The sequence below is a fragment of the Camelus ferus genome, chromosome 5 (genome assembly GCF_009834535.1).
Source record: "Camelus ferus isolate YT-003-E chromosome 5, BCGSAC_Cfer_1.0, whole genome shotgun sequence".
Classification (NCBI taxonomy): domain Eukaryota; kingdom Metazoa; phylum Chordata; class Mammalia; order Artiodactyla; family Camelidae; genus Camelus; species Camelus ferus.
The window spans coordinates 40,449,081-40,475,978 of NC_045700.1; the positions used below are offsets into that span (position 1 = coordinate 40,449,081).

The following is a 26,898-nucleotide window of genomic DNA, read 5'->3' on the forward strand; positions in this document are numbered from 1 at the left end:
AAAGGGATAATTTTAATGGCTGTGAGTTAGAGCTGATACCAATCCAATAAGACAGAGAAGGTACTTCCTAAGTAGGCTGCACCACTCTATTATATACATGTAAGGCTACCCATGTATATTTTTTCTATTTGCTTTTTTTCCCAAAGTGTTCTACATCTTTAAAAAAAGTGTTCCTTACCCTGCATCTGAGCCATTTCCACAGAGTAAAGGGTCTTTTTGTCCATCCAAAACATAAAAGTGACCTGTTAATATAAAGAATACATTATTTCATTTTGTATCAATCCTATTGACATTAGGAATAAATGAGAATTTGGCTATCTCAGTTATTTCCAAAGTGGACACCAATAAAGTAATTTATAAAGATGGCTTCAGGCCCACAGCCTCAACTATTTAGTTGAAAACTCTTTCAGCAACACTAAGATTAACCATGGAGTAGTATTTCTTACTGTCATCTTCAATGTAATCCTTCCAGTTAAACGTGCTCATTGTTACATTAACAAATGTCCCATTTGTATTCACTGTGCCATTAAAGAAGGAGGTGGTGTTGGTTTCAAAAGCAGAATCGCTTGGGGGCCATTGCAAGCATTTATTCCGCAGGTTGCCCATGAACAGCTGCAGACCAATTAGAGCAAACACGCTCAGACAGAACACAGTCAAAATCATGACGTCAGAAAGCTTCTTCACAGACTGGATCAGGGCACCCACGATGGTCTTCAAACCTGAGGAGAGAGAATGATAGGTCAGCTGAGGAAGAGTGCCCTAAGCCACAGTGTCTTCTTAATAGTCACACACATTCTTTCCCCGCAAACAACTGCTTGACTGTTTAGACTCCAAAGCTTTATGGACAGCCAGATGGTTTGGGAAATGGGATGAAGAGCAGATTTTATTTATGAACAGTGTACTTCTGGAGTTTCAAAATGAAAGCGTATATATCTGAGCAGGAAGTTTTTTTAATGTATTGTTTTATGTGCTGCCATAAACACATAAAGACAAACCTGAAGTTATTTTCCACTTCAGACTTTGTGTTTCATGAGACTGTTTCTCTCCAATCATTTTTTATACTAGCCTCCAAGTAGCAATGATTTAGAGGAGAAAAGAATCTTGAAATAATAAAAATCCCATGCCATTAATATGCTGTTCAATAATAATCTTTTCTCCTTTATAAAAGGAGATCCATTTTCAAAATAGATCTGCAGTAAATGGTAAAATCTCAATCAGTTAGTAAAGCCATGTTAGCAAAGCTTTTTTAGAATGTAAAAGAGAATACACTACATCATAAACGCAAAAAAAGTGGGTGAGAAAGAAAGCAAAACTAGTATTTTTTATAGACATCTCATGCAATTCTGTTAAACTCAAAGGCTGACTTTATAAAAAAGCATGTAATTTCATTTGGCATTCTTGAAGATGACAAACAAAAATAATAAGCAACAAGGCTAATGTTACAAGTGTAATTTCAACCTCAGTGCTATTACAGTATATCTAAAATCAGCCTCGGTGTTTAACCTGGCTCTCACCTGGAATGACTGAAATTGTTTTCAGTGCTCGGAGAACTCTGAATGTTCTCAATGCTGAGACATTGCCCAGGTCCACAAACTCTGTCACATATCTGTAATAGGGAGTTCACACACAAACACAATAACACAAAATAGAAGTTTGATATATAAGAGGGGCCTACCATCTTGCACCAGTTTTTTCTTACCTGGAATTACAGAAATAGTTTTCAGAGCTCTTAAGACTCTGAAAGTTCGAAGGGCTGAAACATTGCCTAGGCTTACAAATTCTGTTACATACCTGTAGAATTAAATCAGAGTTACTGATAGTTTTGGCAAAGTTTATACTAAATAAAGAATGAAAGGTGGGTTGGTTTGACATATAGAGCCGTTTGAATTTTATGGAATTGCTATAGACTTCAGGGTATCATGTGCTAAAAGCTGCCTTTAAGGAATAAAATTGTGTTTCTTTATTTCAATGAAATTTTCACTAATATCAACAAGTTTGTTTGCAAAACTAATCAAAGTACAGTTGGTGGTATTAAATTATAGTCAATGAATAACTTCATTTTGATGAAGTGAAAGACTGAATGACATGAAAGTAATTCCAGTTATTGCTCATTTACCAGATATATTTACCTTGCAATATATATTCTAATAGGTATCCTCAGAATATATAAGGCATATGGTTAATTTGGCTAATAAGCAAACTACATTTAAAATATGTCACAACTACTTGGGTTATGCACCGACTGTTTTCATTCCTTTGAGCTTAACATATTTTCAAAAATACTCACGCCATCACAATGACACTGAAATCCAACCAGTTCCATGGATCACGAAGAAATGTAAAATCTTCTAAGCAAAACCCTCTAGCCAAGATTTTTATGAGTGACTCAAAGGTATAGATTCCAGTGAATGTGTACCTAGGAAAAGCATCCAAACAAAAATAACAGTTTTATTTGAACTGTTAAAATATATGTTTTCAAATACAGCAAATCCTATCCTTTGGTGGTTTTTTAGTTCATGAAGCTCTTGTTCCTCATTTCTGCTTATAAAAAGCCTACTAGTTTAATTAATCTTATGAGCTTGAGTAAAGGGTTAAACTGAACAGATATTTTCCACAAAGAATCTGATTTTGTTTAAATATTTAGGTTTTAGAATAACAGTTTCATGTGTTTTATAATCATCAGGCTTGATCTTCTAGAGCAACACTGTTTGATTGAAATATAATACAGGCTACATACGTAGTTTTCAAATTTCTAGTAACCAAATAAAAAAGTAAGCAGAAATAAGTAAACTTAATTTGCATATTATGTTTTATTTAAACCAATATATCTGAAGTGTTGTCATTTCAACAGTTAAGATTAGCTAAATTCAAGTTTCAACAGATACTTGTGGCTACTGGCTCCCTCACTGGACAGTATAGCTCTAGAGATAACATTTCCTGGATTAATTTACTTATAATAAAATATTTCATTTAAACTTCTTAATGATTAGAGTTATTTTTAGGGATATTTACATGTCTAATCTAGAAAATATACTTCCCCTTTTTATGCTTAAGAATCAGGAACAGAGTTATAAATCTGCTTCTCTCTCTCTTCCTCCCTTCCTCTTTCTCTCCCTAAATATATATATATTATATATATATATATATATATATATATATATATATATACACACACACACCAGAAAACTTTCAGTTCATTAATATTTTATGTTTATGTGTTTACACAATTACCAAAATTACCAAAACTCCTGGATAACAAAATTCCTCAATCTAACCTTGCCTCAATTACTGTCTCTCTGCAATTGGGCCAAATCGTTTAAACATGCTTAAATCCAAATTTCAGCCTCCGAAATGGTGAAAGACTTTTCCATTTGCTGTTTGGTAGTGCATTTCTAGCCCTCTCTCCTTTCAGTGTTGACAGTATAAGTTATTTCTGTTTCTTCCAAAAATAGTTCGGTGAGAATATTTGTTTTTCAACATTGGATTCTTTTAAAAAGTACAGTCTAAGTTTGTTCTTCAGTTTACTTCACTCAAGCCGCAAAGATTTAATTTACTTTCATTAAAATCCATTATATTTTCCAGCCTACTCGTATTTTATGTGTGAAAAAAGGAAAGTTATTTTTGCTTTTTTTTCCTGTAGAAATTTCTCTCTTTTGAGGGAACAAAGAAATCAGAGGAAACTGTATATAGAAATCCTCAAGTCTAGTTTTCCTGATATACCTCCTCCTTTTTACAACAATTAATAGAGAATAGTTTTGTATAGGTATGTCCATTTGGTAACCCCCAAATCATAAATGGCAACTGAGAATTCTGTTGAATGGCTTGCCTCAACATAAGAACTGGATTCTTTACTAAAATGATTTCTAGGGAACATTTTCAATTTACTATCAAAAAAATCTTTATTGTGTTAAAACACTGACAAATGATGGCTTAGAGTGATTCTGTAAATCCTCATAGACATCTATAATAAATAGAAATAAAAGTATTTGTCACAATAACTTATCTCCTGTTAGACATTACTTTAAAAAATATAGCAGTAAGAACGTAATAAAATTCTCTTTTTCACTGAAACAAAATACCTGATCATAGTATTGTACCATACGTAAATAGCCTGTATAACCTAGATACCTTCTGTTTCCCTGAAAAGCATGTTGCTTTGTCACAATCTCATATGTGACTGACAAACTGAGGAATAATGTTGTTATAATGCAGAAATTGTGTTAGTTAAAGCCCAGTTTTCCTCAGCATATTGATGTTTTGAAATAATCAGGGGCACCTTTTCCTATACATTTTCATGGAACATACTTAACAATAAAAGACCTTAATACTAATGAAAAACTTACGAGAAGTTTCTTCTTTAGTGCAAGCAGCGGCTAGTTTAACATGCCCAAGGCTACTGTGCTTAGACCTTTCCCTCTGTATTAAAATATTGAATCAAATGTTTTATTTTGATGACATCATTCAGATGTCCCCAGGGTCTCCGTTTCAAGAGAGAAAGGACAAAGCCCAGGGTCTGAGACTTCAGGGAGGTTGTTGGCTGAGATTTTAGGTACAAATGTCCGTAGAGCTTTAACTAGGCCAATATCTTTTTAGTGGTATTCTTACTGTTTTTATTAGTGTTCTAATTACAAAATTTTATAAGTTTTGAGGGCTCTGTCTATAATCATGTTTTCCCCTTAGGCCTTGTTATTTTTTCAGCATGGTTTTGCAAAGACATTCTATTTCCTTTAACAGAACATATCTATGGTGTTTTAGCATGCATGCTGTATCTAAACTATGTATCTAAACATAATTAAACATCAAAGTAACTTAAATACCTAAATGTATTTTTCCTAAATGTGGTGATATAACATATGACCGAAATGCCTAATATAATAATATAGAGCTAAACATCTAAATCTATTTTTATCAGAATATAACAGTAATAGTAATATAATAGAATAAAATAATTTATTTATAAAATTACTCAATGGTCATTGTGTTTTATCTAAAATGAAGTTAACTGTGATCAAGTTTTAACTTTTATGCTAAATGATTGTATAGCTTATCAGCTAATGTATAAAATTAATAACCTTTCTTAAACAGATAACTATCATTTGTTGGAAATGTAAGAAAATTCTCCCAAAGAACTTCCCTTATTTTTTTTTCATATTATGGAAATAACTTTTTCTTTGAAGTGTTTAGCCTGACTTTAAAAAGTGGAAACCATAAATCAGACCATAACTGTAAGGAGATTGCTAGAGAATTTGAGTGTGCATTTCTCATTCCAAGAAGTCATTTCTACTTACTCTACATTCTTTGTCCAGTCTGGAGGGTTACTCAAAGTCATAAATACACAGTTGGTCAAGATAGTGCACATGATAAGCATGCTGAATAAAGTAGATTATAGTTAAGGAATAAATGCTAGTACAATATCGTGGCCATTTACAAATGATCCAATACAGAAAAAAAATCATTAATACAAGTTACCTGTAAAATTAATCTTATGTGTTTGTTTTAAAAAAAATGGCAAAACAGTAAGAAACTTCAAAGCGTGTAATATAATCTTGGTCCACTCTTTTTTTATTTTACATCATTCCTCACAAAACTGAAGTCAGTAGAAAGAGACCTCTATTTGAAGCAAAATGAAAATTTTGCATTTCAATGAGTTGTGTGAAATTGCACTGCAAGGGAGAATGACCATTCTTCAGTAAGTTTATAGTAGAAATGTAAAAGTTACATTTCAGATGTCATTTAAAATTTTAACTGACAAACAAAAGGTTAATGACTGTGGTATAATAAGCCTGAGAATTTAGCTTCATATATTCAGGGATTACACTGATTGAGAATTCTACTGTAATTGGGAACTCTAGTAGTCTTAGAATGATGTAACTCGTTCCTTTAGTGTTTACAACATGAGTATAAAGGGAGAGACAATCTTTTGCTAATTAGCTAGTATTATTTTCTAACTTTATTTTTACTTTAGACTGTGGGGGAGCTTATCAGGCCATCTAGTTATCCTCCTGTATCTAGTCCACACCATACCTAAACAAACACTGGTTTAAAACCTTCCTAAGAATTAGCTGTAGTAATTTCTCTTAGAATCTCAATCCAGACTTTACTCGAAGAAACTTATGATTACATATTTTGAGGTAAATCTTTTATTTTAAAACATACTTTCCAATATCAAACCATAAAATGGGAGAATTCAAATGCTTCAAAAGTTATCAGTCCTGTTTTCCCTGTCTCTAGGTTAACTCTGTCTCTTAGTTTTTATGTTAGCCTGTTTTGAATCTGTTTGGATAAGATGCCCATTCTTGAACACTGCCTCTGAAGATCAGCTTTCTATTTTATGATCACTTCTTGAGAATTTTCTTGAAATCCCCACCTGTTAAGTCATTTTACATGTACTTTTTGACTATTATTGTAAGTAATTTTAAGGTCAATGATTTTTAAATACATATTATCAGATACATAGGCACATAGTAGTTTAATAAATATTTACTGAAGGAAAGAAGGAAGGAGGAAGTGATGAAGATATAGAACCAATTAAGGCACAAAATTTTGAACATTTGGTAACATGCATAATAATACTAAGCACAATAGACTATGTTTCTAATAATGGTTATATATGATCTAATTGAGGTTAATGAAAGTTTGCTGTCGTTTCTACAATACATGTTTCATTTAAACATTCACTATTATGGATGCATTTTTACTTTTAGAATCATTATAGTCATTCTACAATAATCTTATTATAAATAGCAGAAAATCAATGAGTACAACAGATTAAACGTTATCCTTAACCTCAAAGTTATTTTATATATATTTTTAAAAAGTGACATTTTTTATATAATCAACTACTAGAAGCAGTATTTAGACAATCCACATAAAAAGGATATGAATGTACCAAAATCTTAATAGCAATTTTCCTAACAGGGTTTAGCGGAGTTAACATATACAAGGCAGAGGTGGCACTGAATCGGAAAATTGCCTTCCCTTTATTCAATACTATAAAAGTCTGAAAAAGAAAATAGGAGGAAAAAAACTAGATTAGACGTGTTTTATTTGAGGAGCTTACACACATAAAAAATCTTTTTACCTGATTTGTTTGAATTTCTTTGTTTAAACCGGTTTGTATATCATGACTATAAACATGTTAGATGTTTCTCCCCTAAATTAACATATAGCTACAAATAAAGATACGATGTACTATTATCTAATCTGTCTCTAAGGTATCAACTTCCTGATACAAATTGATGATCCTACATAAAAATTTTACCAAATTGTAAAATAACTTTCCAGACTCTATTTAAAGCTTACCATTTGTCTTCAGCTTTGTAACTTTTCAGATTACTCGGTACATACTGCCACTAAAATAATCTTTTATACATATTTTAATTACATCAAGTCTTTTAACTACAAAGTTTAGGAAGGTTCTCTATTTTCCCTATGGTAGTTGTCCTACTTTAAAATGTTCAAACAGACTGAATAATCTGTTTTTGCTGATTCTATAGATCTTCTGGTAATACTGAGAAGGAACAGCTGCATTAAGAATTAGGCTGAAGTACATCATTTCAAAGGGCATTCCATAGATAAAATCCTATGACCTGAAACCTATAATCATCAATTTAGTATTTAAGCTGTGCTACCCAGCGATTTACTACTAGGTCTCTCTAGGATCATCTTTCATTTTTCCCAACAAAGCATCTCTGTTTCAGCCAATTCAACTCACTTGTCAGTCCCAGTCACTCTGTCAGCTTCTTCCCCTGATTCTGAAAATAAGTGTCACAGAATCCTACAGGAAGGAGGCACCTGAGATGTCATGTAATGTAAAATTGCTCCCATTTCAGGTCCACAACAGACCTGACAATGAGGTACCCCCTACAATGACCCACTGTTATATCAAAGGTTCTTGGTCCTGTCTGCATGTTAGAATCTCTTGGGGTGATTTTAAAATTGCCAATATATGAGATCCATGTGAGAGCAATTGAATCAGTTTCTGGAGGATTGGCATAGACAATTGTATGTTAAAAATATTTCCTCAGGAGATTCTAATATGCAGCCAAGGTTGAAAATTCCTACTTTCTGGGAATGTCCTCAGCTATCAAAATCACCTCTGCTCTCATGTCTTTCCAGATAAATCATACTGCCTTCTGATCACTCCCCTAATTGTTTCCCTTTTTCAGTAAGTCTTAGTGTATTAATATACACACACTGGCATGTTGCTTGTAATTATAGTCAAGTAGCAATTTACATGTAGGGTTCATTCCACTGAGGACTAGGCTAGAAGTTGTTCTAAATAATTGTGCATAAAGAGCCTATTAGCTACTTTTTCTACATTTTTTCACAGTATTTAATAGCATGGCTTACAAATAAATACTTGTTTTAATTAAATGTGGGTTTACCTTTAAGATGACATTTACCTTTAAGACATCTATTCTATATAACCATTTACTTAATAGTATGCTTTTATCCATTAACTAAGTGCTATATCCCATATATTCATGTTCACTGACAACATGCTCTGTTTGAATAGGTATATTGTGAGTATAATATTCATATTTTACAAATATAAAATACTTATATTATGAGTATAAAGAGTACAGAAAACAACTTCTCTGCACATTACCTTTTTTGTATTCAAGACCATGGACACAACCATTACCTAACCAACCATTTTCCATGAATTGCACTCTGTAAATTTGACCAATTCTATGAAGAAGGCAAGCAAACTATTCTTTACTAGCATTGAGATTATCCACATGGAACAGTGGACATTGGGAAGACTGCCCTTGAAGCACACATGCATTAAAGGATTTTCTTGAATTCACAGGATTGAATTACTCAGTATTAAAGTTGAATAATCTAGATCCATTTAGACTTTCAATGACAGCAGTAACATGTAAAGTTTACCATAATTTAAAGTGCATTTATTCATGCTTTTTTGAAACAATATCCCTGAAAAAGCAGTTGCCACTTGTGACATCAAGAGAGGATTTTATTTTGAAAAATCTCCAAAAACAATGAACAGGAATGAATTGTCCCTTTAAACCTGCAATCCTCTGCTCTTCCCTCAAGATTAGCCTTTGCAGTACTAACGGGATTAAAAGTGACATGCCAAGGGCATCTTCAGTGAATTTACTGGTTCTGGAACAGAGCAGACCTTTAAGAACACAATCTCAGTTTATTTCTGGAGACCAATCTCTGACACAAAGAAAACCTGAGAAATGAGGAATAAAACATTAATGTCCTGTATGGTGAAAAAATTATAAGAAAGGCATTTGGAATTTGGGGCCCTTCTATTATTGAGAGAGGTGTCTAAACTGAAAATTATTTGAGAGAATGACAAGTAATTAGAAGAGAGAGAGAAACAATGTCAATTCCAAAATCTGTTCTCCAAGAAATGATAAGTAATAATGTGACTTAAAAAAAATAGTAATAAGTACTATACTGTTACTAAGGTGACGAATGTTGTATCTGGAAGTATGTTAAACTGGATATTACCCACTCTGGAATTCTACTTCTTTTTTCCAGATTCACTAAAATTTTCACTACTTGAGGCAAGAATAAGCTTTACATCTCTGAGTAGAACCACATCCATCAGCGAATTCAAAATTATACAACCAATTTTTAACATTTTGTTTTATTCTATTAATAAACACCATATATAGTTTTGTTTAGTGGCTAAGAGCTCTGGCTCTGGAGCCTGACTGCCTAGGTTCAAATCCTGAATCCACCACTTACGGAATGTGACTTTGGTCAAGTTACTTAACTCCTCTGGGCTTCACTTTCCTATCTACAAAATGAGGTTAACATAGTACCTGCCCCACTGGTTCTTTGAATATTAAGTAAGTTAATACCAGGTAAAGCATTCAAATGTACCTGACAAACTATAAGCATAACATATGTTAGCTATTATTATTATCACTGTCACTATTCTCAAGTTTTTACCTGATCAATTTGAATGCCATTAAAATACATTGTGATGTTGCATATCTGATTAAATTAGGTATGTAAACGTATCATTAATTAATGGAAGCAGAGTTACATAATGCTTTACACTTTTAAAATGCCTTTCACCTGCATTATTTCTTAAGATTAACAAGCTCTCTACCATATTTTAAATATAAGAACTTCTCCATTAGCTTCGTATATTAGGTCCTTCTATCCTAAGAACCACAAACTATATAGCACCTCAATTTATCTTTATAGACACTTCATAAAGGAAAGCAGTGCCACCAACAGTAAACAGTCTAGATGTCTCTTAAGATGGGTCACAGCCATTACTGAATAAGTCAGTGTTCAAGTCTGGTTCTCAGACAGGGAGGCAATAAAAACTGACTTTGTTAGTACATAAACAGTCTGTTTCCTAGCAGCAGACTCACGTTAACCAAGCTTGAAAGCCTGACGTAAAATTAGAATGCCAATCTATTTATTTAAAACCAGGTATATCACTGTCACATGGGCTAAAATAATTGCTATAGCATAACCAACACATTCTTTCTTTCTAAGCAGATCAGTGGGAAAACAAATTATAATCAGATATTCTTTACCAAAGGTAGAGTCCAAATAAACTGACTTAATTAAATAATGCAGACATTTGATGACATCTTGGTTAGATAGCCTAGTGTAGCCCCTGTACAATGAAGTGACATTTGGGAGGAAAATGCTTTCAGGGCTACTATTAACTAAAGATCTGTCTTTCTGGGAAAATGCTGTTTGTCTCTATTATTCTCTTTTTTCCCCCTTAATTTTACCAATTCCCTCCTTTCTTCATGTAGTAAATACTTTTAATCATGTCAAGGTATAAGTCATACCCCCACCTCTTGAAGGTATCTTTGCAAATATGCAGTTTGAATAAATAATTTTTAGAGGGAAATTTTATTCTAGTTTTTTGGGGGATGTCTCACTGTCTTCATTGTATATAATACTACAGTAACTAAATTTCAAATTTTTATCAATTCTTTAGTAAAGTAGTAGAATAAATTACTTTTAGAAATATATGAATACATATTACATAGCATCTTTCATGAAACTACGTTAAAAGGAAAAAGAAAGGACCTGTTTTTTTAATTTGCTTTAATTTGTAACTTTAAATAAAGTATTTTAAGGCTCATTGTTCAAAGTGTGGCCATGTACTAGCAACATGAATCTCACCTAAGGGCTTGTTGGAAATGCAGGATCTGTGGTCCCACCCCAGATCTATGGAATCAGAATCTGTATTTTAACAAGATCCTCCCATGATGTGAATGTATATGCAAGTTTGAGAAGCACTTATTTAGAGAAATAGGGCTAGTTCTATGTCTGAGTAGTTACTTGTCAGTTCTTTTAGACATCATTGATCTTATAAGTTGTTTGCTGCTTAAAGAATGCAACTTCTTTAGCCATTCCTTTTTAAAGGGCTGGCTTCAACTAATAAAAGTGATCAATATATCCTTTAATCTGTAAGCCAGTAACTCATGGTGATATTAATTTATCTTTAGTGCCTAAATAGGCTCACTTTTATGCTTGTGAATGTGAAATATAAGTTGTGGTTATAAGATGCCAAAATACCCAATTAGAAAGCATAGAATCTATCATCCATTTTTTTATTTCCTATAAAACACTGCACAGCTGGTATCAAAAACTAGCTAATTCTGACAAAATTATGTGGTTATTATTGCATTAGGAAGGCACAGTCATAACAGTTGATTTATGCAATATATTGAAAATTTTGAGGGTTATTTTTTGGCCTTTGTTCTTGATATTTTTTTTCTCAGAGTGATGTTTTAACAAAATGTAGGTGTTCCAGAATCTAGCCTGTTACAAATTAAGGTTAAGAGGAGCTCCCAATCATATTCTAGGTTAGTGGGCCAAAAAATGTATCTTTGAGTAAACTTGCTCCTCAATGTATATCTTCTATAGGAGGAGTCTAAGTAAAAGATTATCTGTTACCTTCTAGAATACAAATCTATTGTGAAGAAACCTCAAGCAAAATAAGAAATAAAAAAATAAGTATATGTGCCCCATAACTCTTCTTTCACTTAGCCATTATTCTGTTGTCTACTGTGTGCTTAGATATGTCAGCAGTAACAGATATTTTGCTTTCTTGATGTCAGTTTTAATTTTGACAATATCAATTACTGTGAAACTGTAGAAATTGTTCATCTCTTTATGTCTCTTCACTGTAGCCACATCTTGACTTCATTTCTTATAAATGTTTCTGCTTGTTACACTGTGCTTAAAAGTAAGAAGAAATAAAAAATATTATAAAATCTTTAACAGTAGAAAAGTTATGGTGCAGTATATATATATGAGCCACAGCAAATTAAAGTTAAGAGTTAAAGACGTATTAGAGCAATAAAATCAACACTCACTTTCTTACTGATATAGTATGGGTCCAGGTCCTCCAACGGCTCTGACACCATCCCTGGAGGGATGTCTCCATAAATAAATGGAAGGTTCTTTCCAGCTTCCAAGTCACTGTTTGGCTTTGGTTTGTTCTCATCATCATTGTCTTGTTCTTTCTTGGGCTTCTTGGCTTTCTCTTCTGCAGCATGTTTTTCAATAGCAGCAAGAGATTCTCTAGTAAAAAGGTGGAAGCTTTCAGGTCCTGGGGGTACCAGTAGTGCCTGTGCCATCTTTTCATCCTGCACATTTAATTATGTTTAGTTTCTTGCATAAGAATTGCCTACAATTAAAAAATGCATGGGGGTTAGGAATAAAGTGAATGAGAGGGATTAAGAAAATCAACCAAGATGCCATTTAATATTTCTTCTAGTAATTTTTTAAGTATAAATTTTGAGTAGTGCTTTTCATGCTGCACTACAAATTTTAACTTAGAAACATCATTCAATCTAATTTTCAATGAGCCAGCTTAATATATCTATCAGAAGTCTGTTCTGAGACCTTTGAGCCAAAGTTTAGTATACTTTTAAAAAAGAATAATGCCAGTGGTGCTTGTCAATAAAATTAACTCATTATTTCTCTCCCTCCTTCTTTTATTATAACTTACTAACTCTCCAAATAAATAAATCCTGGTAACAATGCAGTGATATATCCTCAACTCAAAAAAATCTCAGGATAGGAAAGAAGTGTAGCCTAACTCAGCCATTATTCTGATTACCAGCATCATTGACCACTGGTTCTCCAGACAGTGTCTGACCATCAGCAGTAACAGAGAAGTCAAAATTCTGTTTCTTATAGCTTTTCACCTTGGATCCTTCTGAGGCATCTTCTGAAGCAATGCAGAATATATTTACTTCCTTTTCCAGTCTGTTGCTCTTTAACTATTTTTAAGACAATTTTCATCTTCTTCCTGAATCTTCCATTTGATGTAGTGTAGTAAAAGCATGGACTATGAAGCTAGACTGTGTTCTAAACCCTGGCTCTGCCACCGGCGAGCTGTATGACTTTGCAAAATGTAACCCCTTGGTGCTTCAGTCTTCATTTGTAAAATGGGGATAATACGAGAACCAACTTCTCAGGTATTGTAAGGCATAAATGAATTAATTTATATTGAATGTTTAGAATAGTTCCCAGAATTAGTAAGCACTATATTAGTGCCAGTTATCATAATCTAAATATCTTCAGTTCGTCCAGCCATTTCTTCTGCTGTGGTTTCAGGCATCCTCACAATTCAAGCCACAATCCTTTAAATAAAGTCTTGTCTTGCTGGAACTATAACTGACCGTGGAGGTCAGGAATGGGCTGGGAAGTGCAGAGTACAGGGACACATTTCACACATGTTTACAACATGGCTGGGAGAGAACGGGAGACAAGGCAGACCTGTGGAGTGGACTTGCTCAATTTCCTAGGGAAGGGAAAAAAGTTCTATCTGCTGGAAATGTGACAGAACTGTCAAAAATACAGGAAGTCAGCTACATAAATTTTGAAACATAAGTTAACAGTTATTTTATTTTGCATTGTGCCAAAAATCTCATTTAAAAAATCAAGATAGAAAATAGAAACAATAAAAACAAAAAACAATGAGTACATCAGTCATCTTGTAGGATGGTCTACAACCATGGCATCAAAATAATCATCAATGTCATCTGTGACATTTTCCCTATCCCCAACCACCCACCTGCCTCTGCCCCCACACTTATTCTAGTCTCCATAGTAGGTTATCCATAAATGGCCTTCTAATTCTTGGCAGTTCATTGCATGGATATACTGAGCTTCTAAACAAGGAGAAACTCTAGATCTTATAGTAACATAAGAAAAATAACATAGTTTAATATATGTTTTTGAGTACATATCTGAATTACTGGTTCCTTGGTCTGGTCCTGTGACAAAAAATATTTTAATAGCTGTCTGTGTCTTTTCATTGAATTCATAGTCATATTATGACATTGTTATTATATTTCCTGCTATTATGCAGGTATATTCTAGATAAATCATAAATTATCAGACTTACCAAAAAACTGTTCTATTTTCCCTACTAGATCTGAAAAAGAATTTCTGATTTGTGGTGGGACAAGGCTCTTTTTTTAAGCTCCATCAAGTGTTATATGAACCAGAAGATTTGGGAACATTTATTCTGTTTTTCTTAAAAATCAATCAACTATCTATTGTGTGACTTCTAAGTTCATGGTAAATGGTACAAAGTAGAGTTAATAGTTTCAGCCATTTTATGTCAATTCAATGGCAACATAGTCACTTCAACTCTAGGCTGCTATGGAATAATCACAGCTCTTGTACTTTTCAGTGTAGGAAGAGTTTGCCCTTAATTACAAAACTTAAATACCCAGGGATGTGTAATCCACCTGTCTCATCACCTGTCATGAATTGAATGGATAAGATTCTCCCCAAGTGCTAAATGAAAATGACACAGCTTGAAAAAAAAATGTCTTTAGAAATTTCTGTGGAACATAGTTGCTTTCTTAAGGGAGAAGAAAGGTTACTTTTGTATTTGAGCATTTACTTGAACTGATTTTGGTTTCTTTATTGACAATGGAATGAAAACCATGCAGCAATTGGTATCAGAGATCTGGATGAGTATTGAGTCTGTTACTAACAGTTTATAATTTAACCTTCCTCAACCTGTGTCATTGAAATACTTTATCATATATGTGGCAACACTTTGCCATAAAGAAATAACTAATTATATTTCATTTAATTGGTGTCTCTTGGTTCCTAAGTTTTAAAATGAAATTTGTTTAAACATATTTAATGTAGAAATCTCTCAGTAATCTTTCCTGATGACTTTGATTTCTCTGAGGTGACATGGAACAAGTACCATCATAAAATCATGAAAATTTATTTAAAAATAAATAATCCTTTACCTTCTTGTTCACTTATCAAGGGCTAGGATAAAAAATTTGGGTCTTGGTCTAAAGGAAGTAGTCTCTTTGAAATTCCCATGCTACTGACTCTAAATCCCGAGAAGATAGGCCAGTTCCACTCTCAGCTTTTTATCTGCAAGGGGAATAGGGTTTACTCAACATTTGGATAGGCTGAGACATTAAAGATTACAGTGAACTGAGTTTCTCAGGAGTTCATCTACAGTGTTGCTGTTTAGAAACTTTTCATAGTTCTTTGCCAGTTCTATTTTAATTTTTTTCCTCTCTTTCTTGTTCTCTGTGAGCTTATTATACAGAGTTCTTACATAATTTTATATTCCTATTAGAGCAGGCTTTTAAAAATTAATTCCTACTGATGCCTTGGTGTAGAAAATATATTATTAATGAATATATGTGCATTATAATTTATTAAAACATATCAAATTTAACATACCAAATTTTCTCCAGAACTGTCCTTGCAAAGACCAAAAAGGATTAAAGATCTGAGGATATGATCTGTTTGATTAAAAAAGTGTGTGTATAAAAGTGTGTGAGTAAAACAAATGCATCCTCTGTTAAGAAAGACTGTGGTTCAAAATATCCAATTATAGGGATGGATGGCAGAATTTCAAACCTGGAAGGGACTTTAGGCTCATTTATTCAGGAAATATTTATTGAGGGACTACTATGTATCAACGCTGTGCTTGGACTAGGTTAGGTACCCATGGTCCCAGCCCTTAAGGAATTGATATTACACTGGGAGAGCCAGATTATTATACAAATAATTATATATCGCTGGTTATCATCTGAGGTCCATAAAAGGTAGCAACTTATTCGGCCCAGGGAGGAGTATGGTTCCAGGAAGTTTTCCTGAGGAAGTAATACTGGGCTAGGTTTTGTAGACTAGTTGGGATTTGGCCGACTAGTTGTGGTGGTGGTAGTTGGAGGAAGGTTGGTAGGAAAACATATCAATAGAGACCTGCTAGGTAGGCAGGGAGGCAGCAATGTATATGGCCTCAGACATGAGAGACAGCATGGATTGTTTGGGAGGAACTATATGCAGTTCATTATGGGTGGAGACCAACCCAACCAAAGGGTGTGGTAGGAGAAAGGAACGGAAACTTCAGCAGGATATAGACCACCAAAGTCTCACTCAGCACTCTAAGGTAATCTGTGGGTGGGGGGTGGAGTGTTTACTTTGGAGATCAGGAAGATGGTGGCAGTATGAAGGACAAGCAGGTAGGGAGTGATCCTAGAGCAATGGTTTGCAAACATTTTTGTTTCAGGATCCCTTAATACTCTTAAAATTTATAGACGACCTCAAAGAGCTTTTGTTTAAGGGAAGACTTTCCTATCCATATTTACCATATTAAAAATTAAAATAGGAAATTTAAAAACATGTTTTAATTAGCTTAAGAATAAACCCCTTTTTGTTTACATATAAAACAGATTTTTAATGAAAATAGCCATATTATCTCAAATGAAAAGAATTGAGTGAGAAGAATGAACTTGTTTTACATTTGGCAAATCTCTTTACTGTCTGGCTTAATGGAATACAGCTAGATTCTCGCATCTGCTTCAGTGTTCAGTCTGTTGAGATACATCGTTTTGATTGAGGTACATAAAGAAAATTCTTACACATATATGTAGCTGGAAAGTAAGGAGTCAGGCAATTGTGAATATTCTTCTTTGATGAAAACCAAAACTCTACAAATGGTAGTTTCTTAAATTAGTTTCAGTGTAAAATCTGAAACTGTATCAGTGAACTTTTGACTTTTCCCTTTGGATGGATTTTGCACCATCATGCATGGATCATTTGTAAAATACCAGCACGTTATTCTGCAGATTTTCCAAATTTTGACAAATTTTATTATATAATATTCAAAAATCACATTTGTTAGTATCACCATTGATCTCTTGAGAAAAGTCGTAATGTACTGGGAGGCTGTCAAGCTCCCAGTGTCAGGTAAGTTTTCCAAAATTCCAATTTCCACTTCAAAGCTCCAGTTTTAACATCGACAACAAATGCTGTCATTTGCTTTTCCTGAAATGACAGGTTTTTCCTTTGTTCATTTTTGAGAAAATATCTGCCAAATACCTGAGTCTGAATAACCATAGTTTGTCAGTTCTTTCTTTCAAGTGGAAATAGTGTTTCATGGGGGAAAAGTGGCATATTCAGCTCCTGATACAATTACACAAGTGCTTTTCCTTGAGACAACCTTGGTGCTCAGTATGCAGCAGAAATGCTTTATGTATGTTTCCCCTTTCATCATACAGAATATTAAAAATCACATGTTCTTTAAGGTCAAGATTTAATAAAATTAATAATATATACTGCTTCATCAAAGAACTTCTTAGGTGAACTGGCATTTTTTTCTTACTGTGCTTGGTGGTGAGGAAAATAAGGACTCCTCCTACAGTTTGATGCCACTGCCTTGATTCCCACTCAAGCATTAGCAGTTTTACCCCCATGACTTTAGCACTATCAGTGCAAATGTCAAAATGGTGAAAAAAGGCAAATGACACCTTAGGATTATTAAGAAAATAGTTTAGACCTCACAGCCCCTCTGAAAGGAACTCAGGAACACCCTGTTGTCTGCAAACCACCTTTGAGAACAGCTTTCCTAGAAGGAAGCAGATGGACACCAGTGGTCTGGAGCAGAGGGCAAGAGAATTTGACTATAGCTCTACTATTTAAGGGCACAGACTCGGCAATCAGGACTATATTCAAGCCCTGGCTCTGCCATGTTCTAGCACTGTGACCCTGGACAATTTTTTTTAATCTTTTACAGTTTTCAGGTTCCCTATCTACATAATGAAGATAATGATAGCAATGATAACATATACTTCATTAGAGTTAATGTGACCTTTAATGAGGAAACGCATCTAGAGGTGAGCTAGTGCCTGGAAGAAAATAGGACATCAATAAGTTAGTGAGCAAACAAACCATGGTCCAAGCACTGTGCTCAGGCACAGTTAGAAGAGGTGTAAGGCCAGTAAGATTCTGGGATGACTTGATATGAAGGGTGAAAAGAGTTAGGGGGTAAGTTAATTTCCAAATTTCTGGTTTGAGCCACTAACCCAACCGAGAAGTGGAGAGGTTTGTAGGGCAAAATAATAAATTCTGTTTGAGTTCTTAGTTTGAGATGCCTTTGAAACAACTGGGTGTATAATTAAGATATGGGTGTGAGACTCAAGAAAGATGTCTGGGCTGTGAATGTATTGATTAAGGAGTCACACTGAAACTGAAGAATATGCATTACATTAATTTAGGAAAAAATAGAAAGATGAAGAGGTGGGACTCTTGTGACCACCAATTTTTAAGGAAAGGGAACATGGAGGATATTAGACAACAGAATCAGAACAGTTACGTAGATGCCAAAAGAGGAATTTCCAGGATGCTAATCAAAACTCATATGTTGGATTTGACAATTAGTCCAATTCCCTGCCTTTAAAATAAATGAGAAACAGGCACAGAGAAGCTAACTAATCTTCACTGAAGTGTCTATTGACAAATACAGAATGCTGCTCTGAGGCAAAGCATTTTCCACAGATTCTATTCTTGACTGACTTTTCCTATTATTGTTGACATTTTTATCTTGAATCTTACTGTTTTGTTATTTAATATTAAAGAGCTAAGCAGCATATAAATAATTACAGAAAAATAGATTTGTGTAGCTCTGTTCAGTTTTCCAGGCTCACATACATGTAACTATGATACTAACATAAGCTGCTGAAACTATATGAAACCAATTAATACAAAACTAATAATTGTTAATGAATCAGAATCTGAGAAAAAAAGGCACAGTAAGTATTTGGGATATGATGTGGCATTACTGCAGCAATGTATTTTTTTTCCCATTAGTCATATAGCCCATGAATTCTCATCTTGCCTAATTTTCCAGAATAGAAGACAGTTTGGTAAATTGTGTTGGTCTACAACCTGTTAGTATCAATACTCTCTGTCTCTCTCTGCAGGGATTTTTATAATTATGTTACAGACAAAATCAATTAGTTCTGGTCTGTTCCCATGGAAACAAAATTATGTCAGAGGCCGTAAATTTGCCATCTTCAAGAATGAAAAGTTGCTCTGTGTCTTACTACTTGAGAGATCAGGAGAAAAAAAATCCAAATGTATTTTTCATGTTCTTGATGACAAGAGAGCTAGTTGTCACGGAAAGACTGGGTCCATTTCTGAGGAGAAAAGATGCTGTATGTGTTTTCTTGGTATCAAAAAGAGATTATTATGGGAAGGGCATAATCTAAAAGACAAAATGGACCAATTAACTACTGTCCTATTGAAGAAAATTATTAATTTTTTCCAAGGGATTATTCATTTAGGGCTAATGATTGTCTAGTATTTACTACATATCCTCAAGGAACATGTGTGACCAAGAGCATATTTTATCAAAGGCATACACACAGCATTCAGCACATTATAATAATAGCCACTGGACACTCTCCAAGGCAGAATTATGTATTATTGTCTGTATTTTAAAGCAGTTTTGAAATAATACCTTGTTGGTATGCCTACCTAACCAGGTGACTTTGAGGATTAAATAATAATAGTAGATAAAACTCTGCTGAATTATTACTGTCTCAGACACTCTGTCATGTAATTTATGCATACTGACTCATTTAATTGTCATTATAATTTTGTGAGGTTAGTAATATTATTATTCCCATTTTATAGATCCAAAATACCTAGGTGTACGCAGGTTGGATAACTTGTCCAAGTTGCAAAAGTAACAAAGAGCCAGAATTTGAACCCAGATAGTCCAGGAAATAGCCTGGGCCCCAAGCCTAAAAAATGGGAAGAATTTTAGTTCATTTTTTTCAGAAACAGAATTAGGATGAGTCAGCTACCTTATTAGGAGGTTATTATGTATAGAGTCCTGTGTTAGGAATGGGGTGGTACAACCTAAGAAATGTAGCAATATAGTCTTCACCTTTGTTTTAATGTAGAAGACAAAACAAATATGAATGAATTAATAGTAAACATAAAACCTACTCTAATAAATACCTGCTCACATGTATGTTAAGCATGGAGTTACTTAAAGGTAAGTTAAGCATTGGACTTATTTAAAGGTAAATTAAAAGCCTAGGCTAGCTGCTTCTTCTGTGTACCTCTTGTTATTAGTGTGATGTCAAGGAATTCAGCATTACTATTGGTTTGGACAAACATATTGAGAAAGCAACTCTATAGTATTGATATCACTATGCCATGGCCAAATACAAATGAAATCAGACTTTCTCTACCATTGTTCTTTTCCCGTTATCTAAACACATGATTGTCCATACACAAATGTTGTTATTGATTATTAATTTACAGTTTAATAAAAGAATCTATTTTTGCCTTTCTCTCCCTGGACTCAATATCTCTGGAAACAATAGCTGAGTATGAAAGTACAAGTTCATCTCTGTCTTCAGAACAATTTTATCTCGGAAATAATAAGTCTCTTCTAGGAGATGATGTTTCCTATGATTTTGTCTTTCTTTATCAGACAGCTATAAGCTCAGAGAGACACCTGCTAACTAATAGCAACTTGGCCAACACTGTAATAGACAAATCAGCATCAATGGTTTTATTAGCTCCTGAATTTTTCTACTATTTGTTTGCAAACTAAAGTAAGTTTTGCAACATCCATTCCACTTCGACACCTCCTCCAAACCCCTTGCCAATCATTGGTTAAAGGAATAGGCATTTGGTCCAATTGTGGCCAATTAAAGTTGAGGGGAAGTCTGCAAGTGGGTGTAAAAAAGATTTCTTCTCTCATAAGAAAGAGGCTGAGGAGGAGACAGAATTCTGTGTCCTCTGGACCTTATTGCATCAGGATATGATACATCACACTACTGCAGTCACTTATAACCAGAAGGGATGCCACTGTGAGGGCAAAGCTGACACACGGAGGGTGGCAGATCACAGAGACAGATCTACCCTAGGCTCTTGATGGCTCACTCATCTCTTGGACCCAAACAACCTCTGCACTGCTTGTTACGTTCAATAAACATCCTTCTTGACTTAGATCATTTTAGACAGCTTTTCTAGTTAGTTGCAGCTGATACACCAAACAAATAAATACCCCTCAGTAGGTTCAAAAACTTAGCCAGTCCAAAAGCTGGCTGACAACCAAATACTGACCACGTATTTGGATGTCCTTTACCCTGTACAAACAGGTGAGTTATGGATCCAGTTACCAAATAAATATAATAAAATTCAAGTAAATACAATCCTGGGTAATTCACTAAATACACAGGATGAATGTCACTCTTGAAATAAAAATAAATAAAAAGCTGGGTTAGTTTCTCTTTCTTACATTAATAGCCTTTGTCATTCTACTTCCTGAGGTCATCTCTGCCATGTCTCTAAATGTTTGCCTCCTTGGAGGAACAAACCAGCAAAGAGGCAGGAAGTCACTCTTCTGCCTTCTTTTTGTCTTGAAATAGCTGCTGTTGTTAGCTAATAAAGATTTTAGTTCACTTTCCACAAACACAAATTTATACCCACTAGCAGTTTAGGCACCTTAGATAGTCACAGCACCTTTTTCCGGAAAAGCTCCAGGCCGTTTCTGGGAGCTAACTCATTTGTCCTTATGCTATCCTTATAAGAGATTCTGTGTTTTTATTCCAGTAAGCCACTCTACCACACATCCTTGACTAGGTATCTCATCCTTGATGAACTCTGATGTGGCTTGGCATCAGCTTTCTTTCTCCATGATCTGTGTGGAAAGAGAACACAGATGAAGTGAGTCCAGCATCTTTGGCATTTAGATTGCTGTGGGTGCTCTGGTCTGGGTCTCCACTTTTGTGCTTTGTATACTTATAGTCCTAGGTCAAGAAAGCAGAACCAATGCAGAGCAGGTTGTTTGACCCTTATAAGCATCATGCCCTTGTGCCCTTATAAGCTCATGGAAGGATGGGGCCAGGAACCACTTTCAGGATTCTGGGAGTGGGGGTGAGGGCCCCACTTTCTTCTTTGACAGCCTTGATTCAGTCACTCCTTCTGAAGGCAGGTTGGAGTTCTAGAGCATCTTCCTGTTCTTCACTCCTACTCCTTTCCCCCCTTTCCCTTCTTTACTTCCTCTTTGTTTCTTTTCTTGAAATATCAGAAAGACTGAAGAGGTAGACCAGTGGACCATGTGGTCAGCATTGATGTTGGGTTATTTTTCTAGTTCCTTTTCAGTCTCTTTTCCTCTCCATCTAAAGCTGATTTGATTGATTGACTAAGAACAATAAATCTTATTCAGTAGCTTCTAAGAGTAAATGTTAAGAGGATGAGGCCAAGATGGCGGAGTAGTAGGATGCTTGTAGCTCACCCTCTCCCATAGATACACCAAGACTCACATCCATGGACCCACTCAGCCAACCAGAGCACCTGCAGAACTCCGACAGAACACTGTCCACTTCAAAAGACAAAAATGCCAAAAATCTGTTTTATTCCTACATAGGCATTAGATAAATAAATAAACTCCTTTAAGGACCACAACAGATAACTGATACTCTATAAGCCACAGTGCCAGAGAGATATGAGCAAGATGAAGAAGCAGAGAAACCATTCCCAATTAAAAGTACAAGAGAAATCCCCTGAAAGAATGATCAATGAAATAGACATTGACAGCCTACTAGATCAAGATTTCAAAAAAAGGAGTGATCAAAGTATTGAAGGAACTAAAAGAGATAGTGTTTAGAGATATAAAATATGTCAAAAATTAAATCAAAGCTATAAAGAAGAGCCAAGTAGAACTGGTAAACTCATTGGCTGAGATGAGAACGGATCTAAAGGCTGTGCAAAGCAGACTAGATAATGCAGAGGAATGAATTAGTGACCTAGAAAACAGGACGACAGAAAGCATCCAATCAGAACAACTGCAAGATAAACAAATAAAGACAAATGAAAGCAACATAAGGGACCTATGGGATAATATAAAGCATGCCAATCTTCGCATAATAGGAGTCCCAGAAGGGGAAGAAAGATCAAAGGGGATCGAAAAGGTTTTTGAAGAAATCATGACTGAAAACTTCCCAAACGTAAAGAAGGAATCAGATATCCAAGTACAGGAAGCTCAGAGGGTCCCAAACAGGAAGAACCCAAACAGACCCACACCAAGACATATCATAATCAAGATGGCCAGAGTCAAGGATAAAGAAATGATTCTAAAGGCAGCAAGAGAAAAGCAAAGAGTGAGTTACAAGGGAACCCCCATAAGGCTCTCAACTGATTTCTCTACACAAACACTACAGGCCAGAAGGGAGTGGCAAGATAGATTCAAAGTCCTGAAAAAAAAAAAAAAAAGATGCAGCCTAGGATACTTTTTCCAGCAAGGCTATCCTTTAGGATAGAAGGAGAGAGAAAGAATTCCACAGATAAGCAAAAACTAAAAGAGTTTAGCAACACTAAACCATGCTAAAATAAATATTGAAAGGTCTACGCTAAATAGAAAAGCAGCAGGATGCTACAGATATGAGACTCATAACTGGAAAGGTGATAACTCATGAATTACAAATAAAATAAACACAAAATTGTAAAAGAAGACATCTAAATCATTAAGAGTGGGAGAGGGAAGCAAGAAAATACAGGGTTTTTTTCCTTTCTTTTTAAAATTTTTTGTTTTCGGTAGGATGGGTTCGAGATATAGTAATGGGCTAATAGACTTATAGAAAAGGGTAACCACAAGCCAGAAACTTACAAGGGAGTCACAAAAACTAAATAAAATCCATGATAATACAAAGGAAAATTACCAAACCACAAAAGGAAGAAGAAAGGAACAAAGAGTAAATACCACATCAACTGCAAAGATAAGTTCAAAATGGCAATAAACACACATCTATCATTAATTACTGTAAATGTTAATGGACTAAATGTTTCAGTCAAAAGACACAGAGTGGCAGGCTGGATAATAAAGCAAGAACCTTCAATATACTGCATACAAGAGACCCACTTTAGGGAGAAGGACACATATAGATTGAGAGTGAAAGGATGGAAAAGGATATTCCATACAAATGGAAAAGCCAAAAAAGCAGGTGTTGTAGTACTGATTTCAGACAAAATAGACTTTAAAACAAAGGCCATAAAGAAAGATAAAGAAGGACATTTTATAATGATTAAAGGAGTGATACAAGATGAGGATATTACACTCAATATATATGCACCCAATATAGGAGCACCTAAATACATAAATCAATTACTAACAGAGATAAAGGGGGATATTGATGGGAATACAATCATAGTTGGATATTTTAACACCACATTAACATCACTAGACATATCTTCCAGACAGAAAATAAATATGGCAACAGAGAAACTAAATAATACAATAGAGAAATTAGATTTGGTGGATATTTCAGAGCAGTACACCCCCCAAAAATAGGATATACATTCTTTTCAAGTGCACATGGAACATTTTCTAGGATTTATCATGTACTTGGGCACAAAAGAAACCTCAACAATTGTAAGAAGATAGAAATTATCTCAAGCATCTTTACTGACCACAATGCCATGAAACTAGAAATCAACAACAGAGAAACAAAGGAGAAAAAAAGGAAAGCATAGAGATTAAACAATATGCTATTAAAAAACCAATGGGTCAATGAGGAAATCAAAGCTGAAATTAAAAAATACCTTGAGACAAATGAAATGAAAGCACAACCACACAAAATTTATGGGACACAGCAAAGGCAGTGCTAAGGGGGAAGTTTATAGCAATACAGGCCTTCCTCAAAAAAGAAGAAAATCTCAAATAAATAATTTAACCCACCAACTAAAATAACAAGAAAAAGAAGAACAAAAATCCCCAAAAGGCAGCAGAAGAAAGGAAATTATAAAGATCAGGGAGGAAATAAATAAAATAGAGATTTAAAAAACCATAGAAAAAATCAATCAAACCAAAAGCTGGTTTTTTGAAAAAGTAAATAAAATCAACAAACCTCTGGCCAAACTCACAAAGAAGAATAAAGAGCACAAATTACCAAAATAAGAAAGGAAAATGGAGAAATTACAACAAATAAAATAAATAGAAATACAGAATATTATATGAGAATATTATGAAAAATTATGTGGAACCAAACTGTATAACCGAGAGGAGATGGACAAGTTTCTGGAAACATACAGTCCACCAAGACTGAATCAAGAAGAAACTGACCACTTGAACAAACTGATCACTAGAAATGAAATCAAAATAGCAATTAAAAACCTCCCTACAAATAAAAGTCCAGGACCTGATGGCTTCACTGGGGAATTCTACCAAACATACAAAGAAGAACTCATACCAGTCCTTCTCAAACTCTTCCAGAAGATTGAAAAGGAGGGAATACTCCCAAACTCATTCTATGAAGCCACCATCACCCTGATACCAAAACCAGGCAAAGACACTACCAAAAAAGAGAATTATAGGCCAATATCACTGATGAACATAGATGCCAAAATCCTCACAGATTATTAGCAAATAGAATCCAACAATACATAAAAAAGATTATACATCATGACCAAGTGAGGTTCATCCCAGGGACACAAGGGTGGTTCAACATATGCAAATCAATCAGTGTAATACATCACATCAACAAGAGAAAGGACAAAAACCACATGATCATCTCAATAGATGCAGAAAAAGCATTTGGTAAAATTCAACACCCATTTATGATAAAAACTCTCACCAAAGTGGGTATAGAGGGAACATATCTCAACATCATAAAAGCTATATATGACAAACCTACAGCCAGCATAGTACTCAATGGTGAAAAACTCAAAAGCTTCCCACTAAAGTCTGGGACAAGACAAGGATGCCCACTATCACCACTCCTATTCAACATAGTCTTGGAAGTCCTAGCCACAGAAATCAGGCAAGAGAGAGAAATAAAAGGGATCCAAATTGGAAAAGAAGAGGTAAAAGTGTCACTATATGCTGATGACATGTTACTATATATAGAAAACCCTAAAAGTTCCACACAAAAACTACTAGAGCTGATCGAAAAATTCAGCAAGGTAGCAGGTTACAAGATTAAGTTTCAAAAATCAGTGGCATTTCTTTACACTAATCAACAGAAAAAGAAAGTAAAGAAACAATCCCCTTTAAAATAGCACCCAAAGTAATTAAATACCTAGGAATAAATCTCACCAAGGAGGTGAAAGAATTATATACAGAAAACTATAAACCATTGATGAAGGAAATAAAAGAAGACTTTAAACATTGGAAAGATATCCCATACTCTTGGATTGGAAGAATCAATATTGTTAAAATGGTCACACTGCCCAAGGCAATCTACAGATTTAATGCAATCCCTATCAAATTACCCAGGACATATTTCACAGAAGTAGAACAAATCATAATAAAATTTATATGGAACCATCAAAGACCTAGAATTGCCAAAGCATTACTGAAGAGAAAGAAAGAGGCTAGAGGAATAACTCTCCCAGACTTCAGACAATACTATAGAGCTATAGTCATCAAGACAGCATGGTATTGGTGCAAAAACAGACATATAGACCAATGGAACAGAATAGAGAGCCCAGAAATGGACCCACAAACTTTTGGTCAACTCATCTTCGACAAAGGAGGCAAGAATATACAATGGAATAAAAACAGTCTCTTCAGCGAATGGTGTTGGGAAAACTGGAGAGCAGCATGTAAAGCAATGAAGCTAGAACACTCCCTTACAC

The 26,898-nt window shown here is 34.5% G+C and overlaps 1 protein-coding gene across 1 annotated transcript in view; it reads right to left on the bottom strand.

Moving 5' to 3' along the window:
* SCN3A (sodium voltage-gated channel alpha subunit 3) overlaps window positions 1–26,898 on the bottom strand; it is a 113,786-nt gene that overhangs the window by 69,563 nt on the left and 17,325 nt on the right. Inside the window, exons 2-10 of the mRNA XM_006182595.3 lie at window positions 21,787–21,964; window positions 15,249–15,381; window positions 12,339–12,652; window positions 6,882–7,000; window positions 5,289–5,378; window positions 2,288–2,416; window positions 1,515–1,606; window positions 447–719; window positions 179–242 (exon numbers count right to left, since the gene is read on the bottom strand). Of these exons, the coding sequence (XP_006182657.2) occupies window positions 179–242; window positions 447–719; window positions 1,515–1,606; window positions 2,288–2,416; window positions 5,289–5,378; window positions 6,882–7,000; window positions 12,339–12,602 (1,031 nt within the window). The 5' untranslated portion in view covers window positions 12,603–12,652; window positions 15,249–15,381; window positions 21,787–21,964. The remainder of the gene's footprint in view (window positions 1–178; window positions 243–446; window positions 720–1,514; window positions 1,607–2,287; window positions 2,417–5,288; window positions 5,379–6,881; window positions 7,001–12,338; window positions 12,653–15,248; window positions 15,382–21,786; window positions 21,965–26,898) is intronic.